This window comes from Podarcis tiliguerta (genome assembly GCF_965153285.1).
Source record: "Podarcis tiliguerta genome assembly, chromosome: 16".
Classification (NCBI taxonomy): Eukaryota; Metazoa; Chordata; class Lepidosauria; order Squamata; family Lacertidae; genus Podarcis; species Podarcis tiliguerta.
Window position 1 is genome coordinate 31,937,858 of NC_139549.1, and position 18,042 is coordinate 31,955,899.

The 18,042-nt window shown below is 44.8% G+C and overlaps 3 protein-coding genes across 3 annotated transcripts in view; 2 read left to right on the forward strand and 1 right to left on the reverse strand.

Moving 5' to 3' along the window:
• TRMT2A (tRNA methyltransferase 2 homolog A) overlaps window positions 1-18,042 on the reverse strand; it is a 62,354-nt gene that overhangs the window by 36,059 nt on the left and 8,253 nt on the right. The gene's annotated exons all lie outside the window — the stretch shown is intronic.
• ZDHHC8 (zDHHC palmitoyltransferase 8) overlaps window positions 4,400-18,042 on the forward strand; it is a 146,295-nt gene continuing 132,652 nt past the window's right edge. The window contains exon 1 of the mRNA XM_083418269.1: window positions 4,400-4,539. Within this exon, the coding sequence (XP_083274395.1) occupies window positions 4,436-4,539 (104 nt within the window). The 5' untranslated portion in view covers window positions 4,400-4,435. The remainder of the gene's footprint in view (window positions 4,540-18,042) is intronic.
• Window positions 4,401-18,042, forward strand: part of LOC310666851 (serine/threonine-protein phosphatase 2A activator-like) — a 50,988-nt gene continuing 37,346 nt past the window's right edge. The window contains exon 1 of the mRNA XM_083418360.1: window positions 4,401-4,539. The gene's annotated coding sequence lies outside the window, so the exon portion shown is untranslated. The remainder of the gene's footprint in view (window positions 4,540-18,042) is intronic.

Genomic DNA, 18,042 nt, shown 5'->3' on the forward strand with positions numbered 1-18,042 from the left:
GGGACTCAATTTACACTTAGCAGGAAGTGAAACATGTTCTGCTTCCAAGGCAAAGTTCACAAACCAAAACACCTACTTCCGGGTTTGCAGCGTTCTTAATCCAAGTTCATAAACTAAGCTGTTCTTAAACCAAGGTACCACTGTAGCTAAAGCATTTACAAAATAAAATATTTGCCTGGCACCTAAAGCTATGTAACGATGGCATCAGGGGAGAGCTTTTCACAAGCGGGGAGCCACCCCTGAAAATGAGTGTTCTCATGTTGCCACCCTCTGGACCCCCCCCAAGGAGGGAACACACAGAAGGGCCTTGGGTCTGGGTCAGTTCAACTGAGGAGAGGTGGTCCGTGAGATATTGGGGCCCTGAGACACATAAGGTTTTAAAGGTGAAAACCATCACATTGAATTTGTCCAGGAAACTAATTGGCAAGTACAGTGGTGCCCCGCAAGACGAATGCCTCGCAAGACGGAAAACCCGCAAGACGAAAGGGTTTTCCGTCTGCAGAGGCGCTTCGCAAGACGAATTTCCCTATGGGCTTGCTTCGCAAGACGAAAATTGACGAAAATTTTCGGTGTGTTTTTTTTTGCTCCAAAACCCCTTTTTCTGAATCGCTAAGCTGCTAAAAGCATTTTAGCAGCAAAACCGCTAATCCCCCAAGGCTTAAAAAGCCGTTTTTAGCCCTTAAATCGCTAATAGCGCTACTCCGTCAATGGGCTTGCTTCGCAAGACGAAAAAACCGCAAGACGAAAAGACTCGCGGAACGGATTCTTTTCGTCTTGCGAGGCACCACTGTACAGTTGTGTGACTTGAGTGCTTTGAATAGTACTGACTTAAGAAGAAAAAACCTAAATGGCACCAGGGAAATAAAATGTTTCAAGAACATTGATTCATAATTAAATAAGCATTGAGGGCTGCAGCAGTAATTAAGCTGTAAATGCTCTGTTTGCTGCAGAAAGTGGGCCTTGCCCAACGCTCATTTTGTGCAGGTGAGATAATTACTTTGAAACTTTAATTATCAGATGTGAATTGCCTGGCTTTTTAAAAAACAAGGACACTTTCATCCTTAAAGGTTGGGATAATTAAATGGAATATTTTAAAACGTCATTTTTCAACAATAATACAAATTCAATAAAACCAACCCATTGAGTCAATTCCCCCTCGTGGTTTCTTATGTTTAATAGTTGCTACTGCATATTCTAATTATTCCCTTTTCTTCCCCCTTTAAAATTCCCCATTCCTTTGTCTCTTAACTGCTTGTTCTATTTTAATCGTGCTAATGTTTTCAGTTATTTACAATAGTTTTTCAAATAGTCCACACGTTTTCCCTTTCCTTTCTTAAATGTAATACCTTTTGAAAAGTTTTCTGCAGCTTTTGGGGGCTGAAAAATACCCTTTGGGTCAAGGGATGAGAAGCCTGTGACTTTCCAGGTGCTACTGGCACCTCCCATCCACTTTAGCCAGTGTGACCAGGGGTGAGAGATCTTGGGAGTTGCGACTCAGCAACAATATCTGGAAGGCAACAAGCCTTCCTTTGGTCATGCAAAAGTGTTCAGGGATCAATGTGACTTGGCAGTGGAAAGGGTCAATAAGTTTGCTTCACAGTACCTGCTTTGCAAGAGAGTGTCCCCGAGTCAGTTGCTGGCATCCTCTCATCTTTTTTAAAAAATGTAGCAAGTGATGGGAAACTGATTTGTTGTTGTTTAGTTATGTTCGACTCTTCGTGACCCCATGGACCAGAGCACGCCAGGCACTCCTGTCTTAAAACCAACCTAGGGGGAGGAACTGGCAGTAAATTTCCTCCAGTGTTGCTCTCCTAGGGAGGGGAAGCTAGAGTTAGCTGGTTTAGTTAGCTCTGGTTCCACTTACCACTGACTCTACCAACCACCACTGTGTGCAGCCACCTAAAAAGGCAGGTTCATTTTGTATATACCACCATGTAGTTCAGTATGATGGAGTCAGTCAGTAAATCGGTACATGTATTGATCAAGCTGTATGTCCAGGAAGCTGCAGCAGCTGCTCACTGCCAAGCAAAGGCGATGTGCACTGTGACTTTTGCTGAACGAGTTCTGCAAATCTCACAATAACAGACCCTGAGGCCATGCAATGAAGCTGAATGTTGGAAGATGGAGGAGACAAAAAGAAGGGACAGCACATAGTTAAACTACGGAACCCGCTCTTCAAGCAGGCAGTGATGGTTACCAACTTGGATGGCCTTGAAAGAGGATTAATAATAATAATAATAATTTTTATTTATACTCTGCCCTCCCCAGCCAAGGCCGGGCTCAGAGCGGCTAACAAGCAATAATAAAAACAAGTTGAATGAATACAACTTAAAAACAAGATTAAAATACAACATTAAAATATTAAAATGCAGACTCGTCACAGGAGAAGAAAGGAAAAAGAAAAAAGAAAGGGGAGAGGGAATCAAATTGGCTCCAAGCCAAAGGCCAGGCAGAACAACTCTGTCTTACAGGCACTGCAGAAAGAAATCAGATCCTGCAGGGCCCTGGTCTCATGAGGCAGAGCGTTCCGCCAGAGTTGAAAAGGCCCTGGCTCTGGTTGAAGCCAATCTAACTTCCTTAGGGCCCGGGACCAAATTAGGCAAATTCATGGAGGACAAAGCTATCCGTAGGTCTGGGTGATACCTGGTTTTCAACATTGTGACATATCACCAGCTAAACATTGCAATATACTGATATATCACGATGTCTGAAATAAGGACGGAGCTACGTAGAGGCATTGGCTGGCTGTGAGGTTTTCCTCGCATCGTGATTTTTGCTGGAAGAGTTAACAAGGGCTATTGGAATCGAGAGAAGCATCTCTGGCTTCAAGGGGTTTTCCCCACATTGTGATTTTTGCATAGCAGGAACACAGATCATGATTCGCAGGGCAGCATTAGGCAAGGATGTAGCGTATTCCTTATCCTATGTGACTAAAATGTGGCCTTCTGTATTCTCTTCCTGTGCTTGCTACCCTGTTGAATTCTTCGAGTTCTGTGTAGGCGCTGTTCCGGCACATTGCCTTCTGTACGACCCTGACACGGAAAGCTCCAACTCTCTAAGTTGATGTCATGACATGAGCACAGGAAGAGAATACAGAAGGCCACATTCTAGTCACATAGGATAAGGAATACAGGAAGGCCACATTCTAGTCACATAGGATAAGGAATACTCTACACAAGATCTCATTAGAACCTGAAAGCTACCACTGCAGCCACTTCTCCTTTCAGGGGTGGAGGCAGCCACAGTGGCACCAGAGAAGTGGCGGCTTCCAGCAAGATCTTGCAAGAGCCCTGCAAGATCTTACTGAAACCCAGAAGCTGCCACCTGGTGGATTCTGCCGCCTGAGGCAGCTGCCTCATAGACAGGCCAGCCCTGTTAGCTATGTTCTACCTCCACCGTTGGAGGCAGTATATACCAGTTGTTGGGAACTGCAAGGATGGAGAGACTGTTGTCTTCAGGTCTTGCTTGCGGGCTTCCAGGAGGCATCCGAGGGGCACCTGTGACAGCAGGATGATGGGCCTTTGGCTTGACCCAACACTAGGCTGCTCTGGGGCGGAACCTCAACGCCATAAACAAACTGGATGGCGGTTATTATTCCTAGGAAGGAAAACCCCCTGGCGCAGCCGAAGCCCTGATCCGAACAACTTCTGCATTACAAGGTGACCTCCAAAACTTGAAGATCACCCCCCTCCACTAAAAAAACAAATACATTTTAAAGGAGGCAACTCTTTCACTCCCTTCCCACCAGGGTCCATTTTTCGCGGCGGGCTCTCCAGGCGCGAAGATGCCGCGCGCACGCAGGAGACGCCGCCAGCTTGGAAGCGCGCAGCTCGGTTATCACAAGCATGAAAATCTCTCCATTTATTTTTTTAAGCTGGCGGGAGGGACCTTCCGTGGCGGGCGGAGGCCTTAAAGCCCCGCCAGGTAGCTAGGGACCAAATGCAGCTCCTTTGAGGGCGGGGAGGCGAGGGACCGCCGTTCCTCGGCGGCGCTTTCCTGGCCCCTTGAACGCCTCTCTCCCTGCGCGCTGGCGGGCGCGCGTCCTGCCTCTCCAATTGCGCTCTCCGCAGTTCTACCTTAAGGGGCTCGTTGACATCAGCCGAGTGGGCAGGCCTGTTGTGTGGGTGGGATTTCCTGTGCTGGAGAGGTCAGCTGTTCCCAATCCCTCTTTTTCTCTCACTCCCTCCCCCTCTTTTCTGTCTCATTCCCTCTTTTTTTTTCTTCCTCCCTACCCCCTTTCCCCCCTCCCCTGCCTCGTCTCCGCATTGCCAGGGCTTCACCTCGCTCTCTCTCTCTCTTTCTCTCTCTCTCGTGTGTGTCTCTCTCTCTTTCTCTCCCCCCGACCCCCTCTCCCTCTCCCTCTTTTCTCTGGCGACTCGCCGGTGCCTCTCGGACTCCTTTGGGATTTTATACCTAGTGATGTGTAACTTACAGGATGCCCAGTAGCATTGGAAAGAGATTTAAACCTACGAAATACATCCCGGTCTCCACAGCAGCAGCCTTATTAGTGGGATCTACTACTTTGTTCTTCGTCTTCACGTAAGTTTAAAAGGAGAACGCCGACGATACGAGCTTCTGTCAAGGAAGCGGGGAGTGCGGGGGGGGGGGGGGATACAAATAAGGCCTGGTTTGTGGTGCCGGCTAGGTACCTTTCGGGGACTGGGTTGCTATGGAGGAGGCAGGAGAGTTGCTTTGATCCATTGGAGAGGCCGCTGCGTTGGTGGTGATGCTTTCGAGGTGCCCAGATCTCTCCCCCCCCCCCCTTGGGGGTGGCGATTGCGGCGGCCGTGGCGTTGGGTGGGGTGGAGGGGGACGCTTCCTACTTTGCAGAGATTTTCCTGGTTATTTAATTCACATCCTCTCGCTCCGGCAGCCTTTAAAAAAAAAAAAGATCCTCGACTCATAAGGAACCACCATTTCATGGCAAATCAGCCCTATCAGACTTTTGCGGCTGCTTGTCTGTGTACATTGGAGGCGCCAATTAAATGCTGTCTTCTTTTTCTGTCTCCCTCCCCCCCCCCCCCCGCGCTCTGCTCCTGTGCGCAAAAGGGGAGGGAAAAAAGGAGGGGGGGAGTTGATGTATGTTTTGAATGAGCATCATCCTGAGAAGTGCAAAAGGCTTTTTTCTTTTTTTGCTGCAATTAGCCAAGCCAAATCAAGCCTCTTGTTTATTATATATAGGCAGATTCAGCTCGCCTGCCTTGTCCCCCCCCTTAAGCTGGCTGTGTGGAGCGAAAGAGAGATTGGCCTCTGGGGCTTTTTTGCAGCAAATGTCTTGTTGGTTTGGGGAGGATGGTGAAGGCTGCCTGGAGAAAATCCTTCGGAGGCAGCACCATTGAGCTTCTGGTTGTGCTGGAAACTCCAGTATTTAATGTGCATATCTTAATGGGGTTCATTTCCTCATTTAAAAGGAAAGGGGGGGATTTTAAAAGCATATGCCTTCATACCCCCCGCCCCAAATGCTTTAGCTTGGAGGTTTCCAGTAGCTTTCTTTTAGTTTTCTCCTCATTTTAAATTTTGCATGCAAAGGAGGGGGTTGTTAAAGTAATTGCAATTACTTGCTTTTTAAAGAAAACCTCTATATAACTTTGATTCCAGCATAGATATAGTTTGTGCTCTGAACTGTTTGTTGGGTCTTCTAGGTCTCTGAATGGTAAAAGAATCCAAATGTTTATTGAGATGATTAGAAAAAAAACACACATTATTCTCTGCTGATTAGCTGTTAGCATGCGGTCTTATTTTCACTGGATCTGAGCTCAAGGGAAGGTCTTTATGGGGATGTAGTATCAAATGTAGGTCTAGCTTGGCTGCAAAAATGCACTGTACGTGTCTTAACACCCAACAAGGGTTCATGTCCTTGGAGTCATTGTTGTACCTTGATGGTAAAATGGGATGTTTGCATGAGAGATCAATGTCGGTTGTGTTGCCCTAGTCAAATGGTTCCAGGGTTGTTGCTTTAGTGTGTTTGTATCTGGGACAAATCACATATTTTTTTTTGCTTTGAATGGCACATTGATTGAAAACTGCTTTTGAAAACTCTGGCTATACTTCCTGGATGAGACATAGACATAGCTGGTGGTTAAAGACTTGCTTTCCTCTTTTCTCTTCTCTTCTCCTGACTCTTCCCCTCCCCCCCCCCACCCAGCCCCACCTATTTTGCAGACTTGACCCCTTTCTAATTATAGGCAGTGCATCCAAGCTTACCATGGCACAAGACATTGGAAAAGTTGACGTGTTGTAGGTGTAGGTCAGATTTTCGAAGAGAGTATTCCTAGGCTACCTGAAAGAATTCTGTTTCCCATATGAGCTCGCCCGTTTGGTAGGTTCTGCTTCCAGGGCTCTACTAGTGTCCCCCAACTTTGTGCTCCTCCAGATGCTTTGGGATATAGCTCCCGTCAGCCCCAATCGGCATGGCTAGTGATCAAGTTTGATGAGCACCAATATCTGGAGGACACCAGAGCAGGGGAAGATGCCGCTGCCTTCAAGAGTGCTCAGTGGATAAAGGGCCTTTTTAGTGGCAGCACCCTGTTGTGAAATGCTCTTCCCAAAGACAGCTGGCTGCGGTCGACCCTAGTGTCTTTTCAACACGTGGTGAAGATGTATATCACCTCCTTGGCTTTGAATGGTTATCTTGGTGTTTTGCTATTTATTTATTTTTTTCTTTATTGTTGGTGCTTGCTTTAATTAATATTTCAGATTTAATGAGTTTAGAAATTATACATATGCTAATCGCTCTGGAAGCTTTGGCTGGAAGCCAGTGTAGAAAAAACAATTTAGCTAAATAGAAACAAACAGATATTTTCTAGAGGAGGAGTCGCCGTGACTCAGAAAACCTTGGTATATGAGCGATATTGAAGCTGAGTAAAAAACTATTGGGAGCAATGGTGACCTATGGCGAGAGCCCTCCAAATCCCAGGTGGCCATTTGTGTGGTGCATGATCCAAAAGCAGTGTGGAACCAGAAATGTTTCAGCCGTGACTGTTTGGTCTGGGGACTTGATTTTCACTTTGAACATATAGTTCAAGTTAGCCATGCTGCAATATTTAATATTTGTCTATATTTGGCATTTTGGTATAGGAGGGCAGGAATGAAGCCATAAAGGGCCCTGTGGGATATCAGTGATATTCCAGTCCTATCCTTGTTTGTTCAGCTTTCATGCAAAAACCACAACAGGACACCTAAGTCTCTAGTTCCTTAACTTGCAGAAATATAAGGAGAAATATGCAGGAGGTAGTCCAACCATTCACCAACAAGAAGGAAACTTGTTTCTGCTTTCCAGTGTTCTGGGCAGTCAGTGCATTTCCAAGCACAATTCAAAGTGTTGGTGCTGACCTTTAAAGCCCTAAACGGCCTGGGTCCAGTATACCTGAAGGAATGTCTCCACCCCCATCGTTCTGCCCGGACACTGAGGTCCAGCTCCGAGGGCCTTCTGGTGCTTCCTTCACTGCGAGAAGCCAAGTTACAGGGAACCAGGCAGAGGGCCTTCTCGGTAGTGGCGCCCTCCCTGTGGAACGACCTCCCACCAGATGTCAAAGAGAACAACTACCAGACTTTTAGAAGACATCTGAAGGCAGCCCTGTTTAGGGAAGCTTTTAATGTTTGATGTATCACAGTATTTTAATATTCTTTTGGAAGCCGCCCAGAGTGGCTGGGGAAACCCAGCCAGATGGGCGGGGTATAAATAATAAATTATTATTATTATTATTATAGTACAAGGGCAGTGGGATAATTTAACCACTACAAAACTCTTATTTTAAAATCCTGTTTGATTAATTTTGTTTAACACAAGGAAATCCTATTCAACTGTCTGCAGATTGGTTCTGATTCTGAATGTTGTGGCTCAACTTCCCTATTCCTTAGATCAGGCATAGGCAAACTGGGCCCTCCAGATGTTTTGGGACTGCAATTCCCATCATCCCTGACCACTGGTCCTGTTAGCTAGGGATCATGGGAGTTGTAGTCCCAAAACATCTGGAGGGCCCAGTTTGCCTATGCCTGCCTTAGACCCTCTCGCTACAACATTTTGACTATGGGCGATGAAGGCTAAATGGATCTATCACCTTCCTATTTACCACTGCTAGGTGATTGCAGGCAATGCTTATTTGTCCCAAGCTCAATGAACTTGTGTAAACTCAGTGAGGCAGGTTAAGAGGCTGTGACTGACTCCAAGGTCACCCAGTGAGCTTCATGACATAGTGGGGATTGGAACCCTGATCTTCCAGGTCCTAGTCCGACACTTTAACCACTACACCACCCTGCCTTCCTAGATTACTTCTGCTATGGGGCAGCTATATAGATGAAGTAGGTAAATAAATATGGGGAAAGCAAAATGTCATCTAGAAGAGGATCTGAAATATTTTCCTTGAAGCTTGTTTTATTCTAGATCGTTTTATTCGATGTTTTAATGAACTGTAAACTGCTTTGATTTCCCCCCCTTTAAAGTATAAAGTGGTAGAGAAATGAAAATAATAATAATAATAATAATAATAATAATAATAAAAAATAATAATAATTTGATGGTAAAAAATGTTGCCTAGACATTCCATTGTAACTACTGTAACCTAGGTTTAAGGCGCCATTTGGCGGCTAGCATATACAGTGGTGCCTCGCAAGACGAAATTAATCCGTTCCGCGAGTCTCTTCGTCTAGCGGTTTTTTCGTCTTGCGAAGCAACCCTATTAGCGGATTAGCGCTATTAGCGGTTTAGCGGCTATTAGCGGCTATGAAAGGCTTAAGGGATTAGTGGATTAGCTGCTAAAAGGCTATTAGCAGCTTAGCGCCTTAGAAAAAGGGGGTGGGGAGCGGAAAAAACCCTCAAGAATCGCAAGACATTTTCGTCTTGCGAAGCAAGCCCATAGAGAAATTCGTCCTGCGAAGCGCATTGAAAAACGGAAAACCCTTTCGTCTAGCGGGTTTTCCGTCTTGCGAGGCATTCGTCTTGCGGGGCACCACTGTATATCTGATGCATGGATGGCTTTAAACAATAATAATCATATTATTTATTTATTTATTTATACATACATACATACATACATACATACCCCACCCATCTGGCTGGGTTTCCCCAGCCATTCTGGGCAGCTCCCAACAGAATATTAAAAACATGATAAAACATTAAGAACTTCCCTAAACAGGGCTACCTTCAGATGTCTTCTAAAAGTCAGATAGTTGTTTATTTCCTTGACATCTGATGGGAGGGCGTTCTACAGGGCGGGTGCCACTACCGAGAAGGCCCTCTGCCTGGTTCCCTGTAACCTCACTTCTCGTGGTAAGGGGACTGCCAGGGCTGAACTATGGGGGTAGAGGCACTCCTTCTGGTCTACCGGGCCGAGGCTGTTTAGGGCTTTAAAGGTCAGCATGAACACTTTGAACTGTGCTCGGAAACACACTGGGAGCCAATGCAAAAATGGTTTAGACAAATTAATGGAGGATAAGGCCTCAGTTCCACTGTTGGAGGCAGTATGCCTCATCTCTGAATGCCAACTGTTGAGAATTGCAATTTGGGAGATCACTAACCACAGTTGTAAAAAAGCTCAACAGCTTTCCAAAAAAGGTCAATAAGTTTTCCATCCAGATTTTTCACTGTTTGAAATATGGCAACAGCACCTGCACTTTGAAGCTCCTTGCCTATTGACTTCTGGATAGTGCCTTCACTGTACTTCTTTTGATACCTGCTTGAAACATTTTTGTTTAGGCAAGACTATCCAGACATGTTGGCATTTTTAATCCTTTTTAAAAAAAAAAAAAAAAAACCTGTTAATTTTAATTATCCCTAGTTTTAAACATGTTTTTAATTGATAATTTTAATATCTCTTGTAAACTGCTTAGAGCAGTAGTTCACAGTTGGAGTTCCAGGGACCGTGGTCTCATTCACATAACAAAAACTACAGTAGAAATAACAGTTTTTTTTAAAAGTAGGGGGTCCATGGCTTAGCTTTTGAAAAACAGGGGGTCTGCAGCACTTAGCTTCGAGGTTTTACAGTGGTACCTCGGGTTACATACGCTTCAGGTTACAGACTCCACTAACCCAGAAATAGTATCTCGGGTTAAGAACTTTGCTTCAGAATGAGAACAGAAATCGTGCAGCGGCAGCAGAAGGCCCCATTAGCTAAAGTGGTGCTTCAGGTTTAAAACAGTTTCAGGTTAAGAACAGACCTCCAGAACGAATTAAGTTCTTAACCCAAGGTACCACTGTACTACAATTAAGTGGTGTATACATTTTGTTAAATAAATGCACACACTCTCATACACACACACCTACCTTTATTGATCCAATCATTCTGTTCCATCTTCCCTTTGGGGCTTGTGTAACCTGGTTGAAGTAGGTGGAATGCCTCAGGTGGCCTCTGGCCTGCCGGCTACTCACCTGCCCTTTACAATGAGCTACCTTTTATGATCCTAATATCACAGAAGGATAGGCTGAGATCTCTTCATAGCCAAGACGCATTCCACGTTGCAGCACGTGCACTGAATCCGTACGGCACATCAGCTCTGGATAGCACAGAGCACAAAACATACCATAACCCACAGTTTCTGTCTACTTAAGCACCGGTCCAAAGATGCTCTAAACTTTAAATCCTTCATGACTGTGTTAGAAGGGGACACACATCTTTTCTTGGACACCTTCAAGGAATGGAAAGGGGAGGGGGATGCAAAAAAGGGGTCCAAGGTGCATAATATCCCATGGTGCAAAGGCACGAGTGAGCAGCAATATTCCTGATTTAATAATAATAATAATAATAATAATAATAATAATAATAATAATTTATTTATACCCCGCCCATCTGCCTGAGTTTCCCCAGCCACTCTGGGCGGCTCCCAATCAAGTGTTAAAAACAGTACAGCGTTAAATATTAAAAACTTCCCTGAACAGGGCTCAGTGGCGTAGCGTGGGTTGTTAGCACCCGGGGCAAGGCAAGTAATTTGCGCCCCCTAAACCCTGGATTTGCGCCCCCTAACCCGTGGATTTGCGCCCCCTAACCCTAACCCCCAGATGTTGCGCCCGGTGCGGCCGGCCCCCCCTGCACCCCCCACACTACGCCACTGACAGGGCTGCCTTCAGATGTCTTTTAAAGATAGGATAGCTGCTTATTTCCTTCACATCTGAAGGGAGGGTGTTCCACAGGGTGGGTGCCACTACCGAGAAGACCCTCTTCCTGGTTCCCTGTAACATGGTGTCTTGCAGCGAGGGAACTGCCAGAAGGCCCTCGGCGCTGGATCTCAGTGTCCGGGCTGAACGATGGGAGTGGAGACGCTCCTTCAGGTATACAGGACCAAGGCTGTTTAGGGCTTTTATGGGGTAACCTGCAGGTTAATGCATCAGCACGCAGGCGCAGTCTCTCTCTCTCTCTCTCTCTCTCTCTCTCTCTCTCTCTTTCTCTCTCAGTGTAGGAGGGTCTGTGTGAAGGGTGTATGCTTGTTGAGTTATACACAGCAACTATTTATTTCATAAAATTGATATACCGCTTGATTGTTTTTTTGAAAAAACAATCCAAGTGGTTTACAAAAAGAATAAAACAATACAACGATGAGTAAAAACCATTAAAAATAAAAACCAGCAATATGCTTTAAAAAAACGCATCAGCATTCTAGATACCTAGGTAGGCTCGTCTAAACAAAAATGTTTTTAGCAGGCGCTGCAAAAGACTACAGTGAAGGTGTCTGCCTGATATCAATGGGCAGCGAGTTCCAAAGTGTGAATGCTATTGCAGCGAAAGATCGATTTCTTACAGATGTGGAACGGGTATTATGTGGCGCCTTCAATAGTGCTGGTTCTGTAGAATGAAGCGGTCAAGAGGGTATATATTTGGTTAAGGTGATCTCGCAGGTGTACTCAGATGCCGCTGTTGTACATACAGGCCCTCTGCTCGCTGAATGTTACATGCAGATAAATTTATGAGTGCAAAACATTTACAGCTTGAACTTGAATATAATGTGTGAACACCCCTGTTGTGTCTCTGCATCACGTTAATTTGTGTTCAGTATTGTGGGCCCAGTTGGGACGCGGGTGGCGCTGTGGGTAAAACCTCAGTGCCTAGGACTTGCCAATCGTATGGTCGGCGGTTCGAATCCCCGCGGCGGGGTGAGCTCCCGTCTTTCGGTCCCAGCTCCTGCCCACCTAGCAGTTCGAAAGCACCCTTAAGTGCAAGTAGATAAATAGGTACCGCTCCAGCGGGAAGGTAAACGGTGTTCCGTGTGCTGCGCTGGTGCTGGTTTGCCAGAGCAGCTATGTCACACTGGCCACGTGACCCGGAAGTGTCTGCGGACGGCGCCGGCTCCTGGCCTCTAGAGTGAGATGAGCGCACAACCCTAGAGTCTGACAAGACTGGCCCGTACGGGCAGGGGTACCTTTACCTTTTTATTGTGGGCCCAATTTTGTGGAACTCAACTCCCTTCTAGTTGAAGTCTAGACAGTTGAACTTCAAAACCAGCCAAAGCCCTCGCCTTCATTTTTTACTACAGCAGGCTTTTAAATTCATTTCTGATTGTTTTGTTTTAAACAGTTCTAAGGTACTGAGTCTTCTGTCCAACTCTTGGAGATGGTTGTAAATTAAGCAGTGTTTGAAATAAATAAAGTGATTTTATATGTGTTTTTTCCCCCTCTTTTGAAAGAAAGGCTCAGAGGCCAGGTTTCATACACCTGGATGAGCAATTGGTAGGTAGCGGGTCAAAGTCTTCCATTAATTTTCCTCTGTCTTGACAACTAAGCAATCTCTAGGCAACCTTAGATGTATTCTGCAGATCTCCAAGCCCCCCCCCCCACGCCTCAGAGGTGCCACTTTGTTTTTGATTAAAGAAGATCTCTATCTGAAACCTTAAGGGCATGGATCCAACTACATGATGTGTTTGAAACGCCATGAGGAAGTGAGGGGCATGTTTGTCAAGCGGGACCCTGCTCATGTTTGTTTGTTGATTTATCGCTATGTACTTATTGCAGTAAGGGACGTGGGTGGCGCTGTGGGTTAAACCACAGAGCCTAGGACTTGCTGATTAAAAGGTCGGCGGTTCGAATCCCCGCGGCGGGATGAGCTCCCGTTGCTCGGTCCCTGCTCCTGCCAACCTAGCAGTTCGAAAGCACGTCACAGTTCAAGTAGATAAATAGGTACCGCTCCAGCGGGAAGGTAAACGGCGTTTCCAGAAGCGGCTTCGTCATGCTGGCCACATGACCTGGAAGCTGTATGCCGGCTCCCTCGGCCAGTAAAGCAAGATGAGCTATTCAAAGGGAAGTAGTCAAAGATCCCATTGGAACCCTAAAGCAAAATTAGTTTTTTTTAAAAACAACAACAACCCATTTTTGTGGCAGAAGGGAGTGCGAATGAAGAAACATGAGGAGTTGATTAACCCTTTCCTTGCACACCTCTTGCTCTCTCTTGTAGCTTTGCCCCTCTGGTGGGAGGCAGGGAAGAAGCTCGGAACAATTTAGAACAGAGAAACAGCAGTCAGGGACACAGTTTAGCCCTGTACTACAACTGCAATTCCAAATGTCTTCCTGAAAGCTGATTTCCTGGTATAAGAAAGAGCTGCCAGGACTACAGTATATGTCTTTATTTGTAATTAGAGTATTGAACCTGGGACATCCTGCATACAGAGAAAAGCTTTTGCTATTGAGCGGCTCACCTAAATTTGCCAGTAATGTTTACTTTCAGCTAAGTCAATAAAAAACATATGCAGTGTTAATTAAAAGCTTCCCATTTGTAGGTTATGTCTATATTTTTAGCTTTGTAATAATGAAGAACTATACTAGACGGGAGAGGTGTTGAACAACTTGCAAGTCAGAATACTTTGTAGGTATCCTATATTCACTTTGGTGGATTGCAAATTGTGCGGGGGAGCTTTCACTCCTTAATATTTTCTCTCCCCCCCAGTCAATCTTCAGACACACAGAGAAACATTCATGCTAAACATAATCTAGGAGCATAGAGGTGCAGCTCACTCAATTTGTGGCAGGGATTAGCGACTCAAAAAGCTTAGTTCCTTCTAATATATTGCTTAATTTCCTATATGTACTTTTTTAATTAATTGGGCCAAGTCCCACTTTGAAACGAAGGTAGCTTTCTTCCATTACGCTGCTTAATCGATAAGCTCTTTTACTCTTAATCTGGTCAGGCTTCATTATGGATTGTTGTTTCTAACCTTATCCATTCAGCTGGCAACCTGCGCCGCTTGGCTATTCTCTGATCTGGAAATAAGGAAGGCTTCGGCAGCTCGGCTTCGGCGTTTGGAAAGCCGACTTTGACCACAGTGCACTCTCAAATGGGATTGCTTTGAGTGGAATGGCAGGTGGTGGGTCTAATTCAGTCCGCTGGAAGACTAGAGCTTAATTAAAGCTGTTTTGTTCAAACATGGTGTAGATGTCACTTTAAGTTAAAGACTGTGTAACATCTACTAGGGAAGCTGACTGCCGCTGAGACGCTAAGAAGCTGGCTTAGGTGGCTTCTCTGCTCTTTTAAATGCAGCCGAGAGATTGCAATTAGCTGGTAGTGGGATTTAAAAGGGACGTTCCCCAAACACTTAATCTAGTGCCATGTTATCCACCGATGCCCTTCCACATGGCCAAGATAGGAAACTGTTTTATACCAAGTCAAATTATTTACCCATCGATGTCATGACGTTGACCAGTTTGATTAGCAGCAGCTCTCCTGAATCTCAGGCAGAGGTCTTTCTTATTAATTGCCACTTGGTTCGTTTAAACAGAGATGTCTGGGATTGAACCTGGGGCATTCTGCATCCAGGCAACTTTGCTGTCACAGAGCCATTGCCCTAAATTTGCATGTAACGTGTATTCGTCTGTAATGTTTGTCCACAAGTAAATCACATTCAGCAAAGGTCCCCTGCAATGGTAGTTAAATACTTCCTGTTTTTGATATTTTTTTGTATTATATTGTATAGTCATACCTCTTCTTGCGAGCACTTCATGTTGCGTTTTTTCAGGTTAAGAACGCAGCAAACCTGAAAGTGTTTATTTCCAGGTTTCGCCACACGCACAGAAGCGTTCTGCACGGTTCATGCATGCACAGAAATGCTCTGTTGCACTTCGCACATGCGCAGAAGCGCTGCTCTGCTTACAGACTTTTTGGGGTGCCAGTGGCACCCTGGAACAGATTGTGTCTGCAACCAGAGGTCCCATTATATTGTATTGTTTTAACTACTTCGGGTAGTAATAAAGTGGGATATCAAATCCAAACTCCTCCTTCCCTTCTTCTTCTTCTTCTTCTTCTTAACATTTTGATGCTTACTGACCTGGGCTCCTTTGGGAGAAAGGTCAGGATACAAATTTAATAAACAGTACTGTGGTTCTCCGTAGGCCCTCAAGCTCTTTCTCAGAAGAGTCGCTTCTGGGTTGGGTGGGATCCTGACAATTCCTTTGCCCTGTTTCTTGGTTTCGTTCCTCTGGTTCCCATTTCTGGTTCTTGGCTCTCCTCTGAATGCAGCCTGTGGTGCTGGTGGAGCCTTTGACGTTGGCCAATAAATGTCCAAGGTAAGACACTAGAGTAGATTGATGAACTATGCTGCTTTACTTAGAGCTGAATGACCAGAGCATGTGGCTGCTCTCTGACAGCTGCTCTCGTCCTGGGCGTAGCTCAGCCAAGCTGAGAGTTCAAGGCCTTGAAGTGTGTTTATTAAAATTACATGGTAGGGAGTTGCCGTGCCGAATATAAATTCCCAAGATGACTTTCTACGATTACCATTTGATTTGTTTTTAAGAAACAAAAAAACCTTGCCAACAGTTAAGCAGCCGGTGTGAGCTGGGGTCACAGCCTATCATAATGGATGAATATTGGAGGCGTTAGGCTCAGTGGCAGAGCACATCTTCGTTTTAATCCCAGATTCCTACAACTGCAAAACTATAGGTTGGTTGTGAGGGGGACCTCTGCTTCAGACCCTTCAGAGCCACTTCCAGTCACTGGTGCCATCTGCATTATGCATTTAAAGCAGTCAGGGTGGATAAAAAATTTTTAAAAAATAAAAATTAAAAATCGGATTTTTTATTTGAATCAATTTTTTTATTTAAATCGGATTTTTAAAATAAAATGCTTTTGGAGGGAAAATCTTTCTAAAGATAGTTTTCTATTTAAGTTACATTATAGTCCAAAGGCTATTCATCAGGAAATAAGGATTTGTTTTTAGTTTTTAATGTGTTCTAAAACTCAGTCTAAGCTGTGTTTTTTTTAAAAAAATCATTTAATCACATCACCTAACAAACATGTATACATATGCTATAATGTTATTGCTTTAGTTAACTAAATTGTTTAAATTGTTATTAAGGAAATGATTGTTTTTCTCCTTCCAATAAAGTACAGCAGAAAAGTTGTCCAAATATAAACAATAATTTCATAATGACCTGTCTTTGTATTTCTAATAGTATAACCAAATCAGTCATTTTTGATATAACTGTAAAAACTACTCTGAAAATTTATTATTCCAAAAATGAAACCTTCATCTGGTTGTAAATATTAAGGGTATTATACCAGCAAGAATGAGTCTTGAGTCTACGTGCCGAAGCGCCGAATTGCGACCTACACATGCGCAGATGTGGCACTGCGGGTTGCGAAAGCTGTGGGTTGCGAACATGCCTCCCGCACGGATCACGTTTGCAACCCAAGCGTCTACTGTACCCAGAATTCTTTGAGGGAAAGAATGTGCTTTAAAGGTCTAGTGCGTACACAGCCTTAGTGGCATGCTGGTTTGGATTTTACAAGTTTTGATAAGCATTTTTACTATATAGGGTTGTGTTTTAAATGCATCACACAATATTTAAGAGATTGTTTTTATAAATAGGTGTCTGATAAGTGTCAGAAATTAATAAATAAAGTCTAGTTCATTTACTTGGTTTCATCGTATCGATGAAATAAGAGCTTTCTTCGCTTTTCTCCACAGACAGAACCCATAAATGGTTTGTTTTCTCAGTCTCCTCCATCATAAACAAGTAGTCATTGATTTCTTTGTAAACACACAATTGTTTCCCTTCCATATTCTAGCTGTGCTGAAGTATGATGAACCTTATTGTGTCAAACCATTTCTTTAAATGAATCACCATCACTTCATTAGCGGAAAGGCTGATTTTTGTGAATTTCCGAGTCGCATTTGAGTATTGTTCATACACCTCGCTTGACAAGAAATTGAAATGACTATATTTAGGAAAGCTATTCCTGATGTTGACTCCAGCTCTCTGTCCAGCGAACATATGTGTGACCTAGGCAGCCAGCAAATCCTCTTCTTGTTCTGCTAACAAACTCAGCCAGAAGAATCTTTTGCAATCCAAAATAGCTGCTCCAGTAGAACTGAGCTGTGGCCGATATTAGCTCCATATAAGCCATCCCATCTCTTGGGGTGCAGCTGAAGAGGTCTTCTGTGGAATGTCGGGACTGTGTGTGTTGGGCTATATCAAGCATATTCCATTTATAAATAGCAGCAATTTAAATGAAAATGCTCAAACTGGCTGGAAGCATTTCCTTGCCAGGGTGGGAGCGACTTGGTGAATGGTACACGGTTGGGCCGCAGAGTGTTGAGCAAGTGAGACTCAAGAGGAGTTACCCAGTTTGGATTTGATATCCCGCTTTATCACTACCCGAAGGAGTCTCAAAGTGGCTCACAACCTCCTTTCTCTTCCTCCCCCACAACAAACACTCTGTGAGGTGAGTGGGGCTGAGAGACTTCAAAGAAGTGTGACTGGCCCAAGGTCACCCAGCAGCTGCATGTGGAGGAGCAGAGACGCGAACCCGGTTCACCAGATTACGAGTCTACCGCTCTTAACCACTACACCACACTGGCTCTCAGCAAGCCTGGAACAAGGATACTTCAGTTCAGACCTCTTGTGGGGCAGCTTCAGAAGAATGGGGAGGAGAGATGCCAACACCCTCTCTCCCCCTTTAATACTGTCACAGGATTCTGGTTTGGGACTGGGCTGCCAGCCCCGAGTTTTAACACAGGGTTGGGAACCTCTGGCCCCAGGGGCCAAATGTGCCCTCTCTACGTGGACTAGTAATGGAACAGTCTTGGGGTGGGGTGCACATTTTTATTCTTATTTATTTATTATTACTT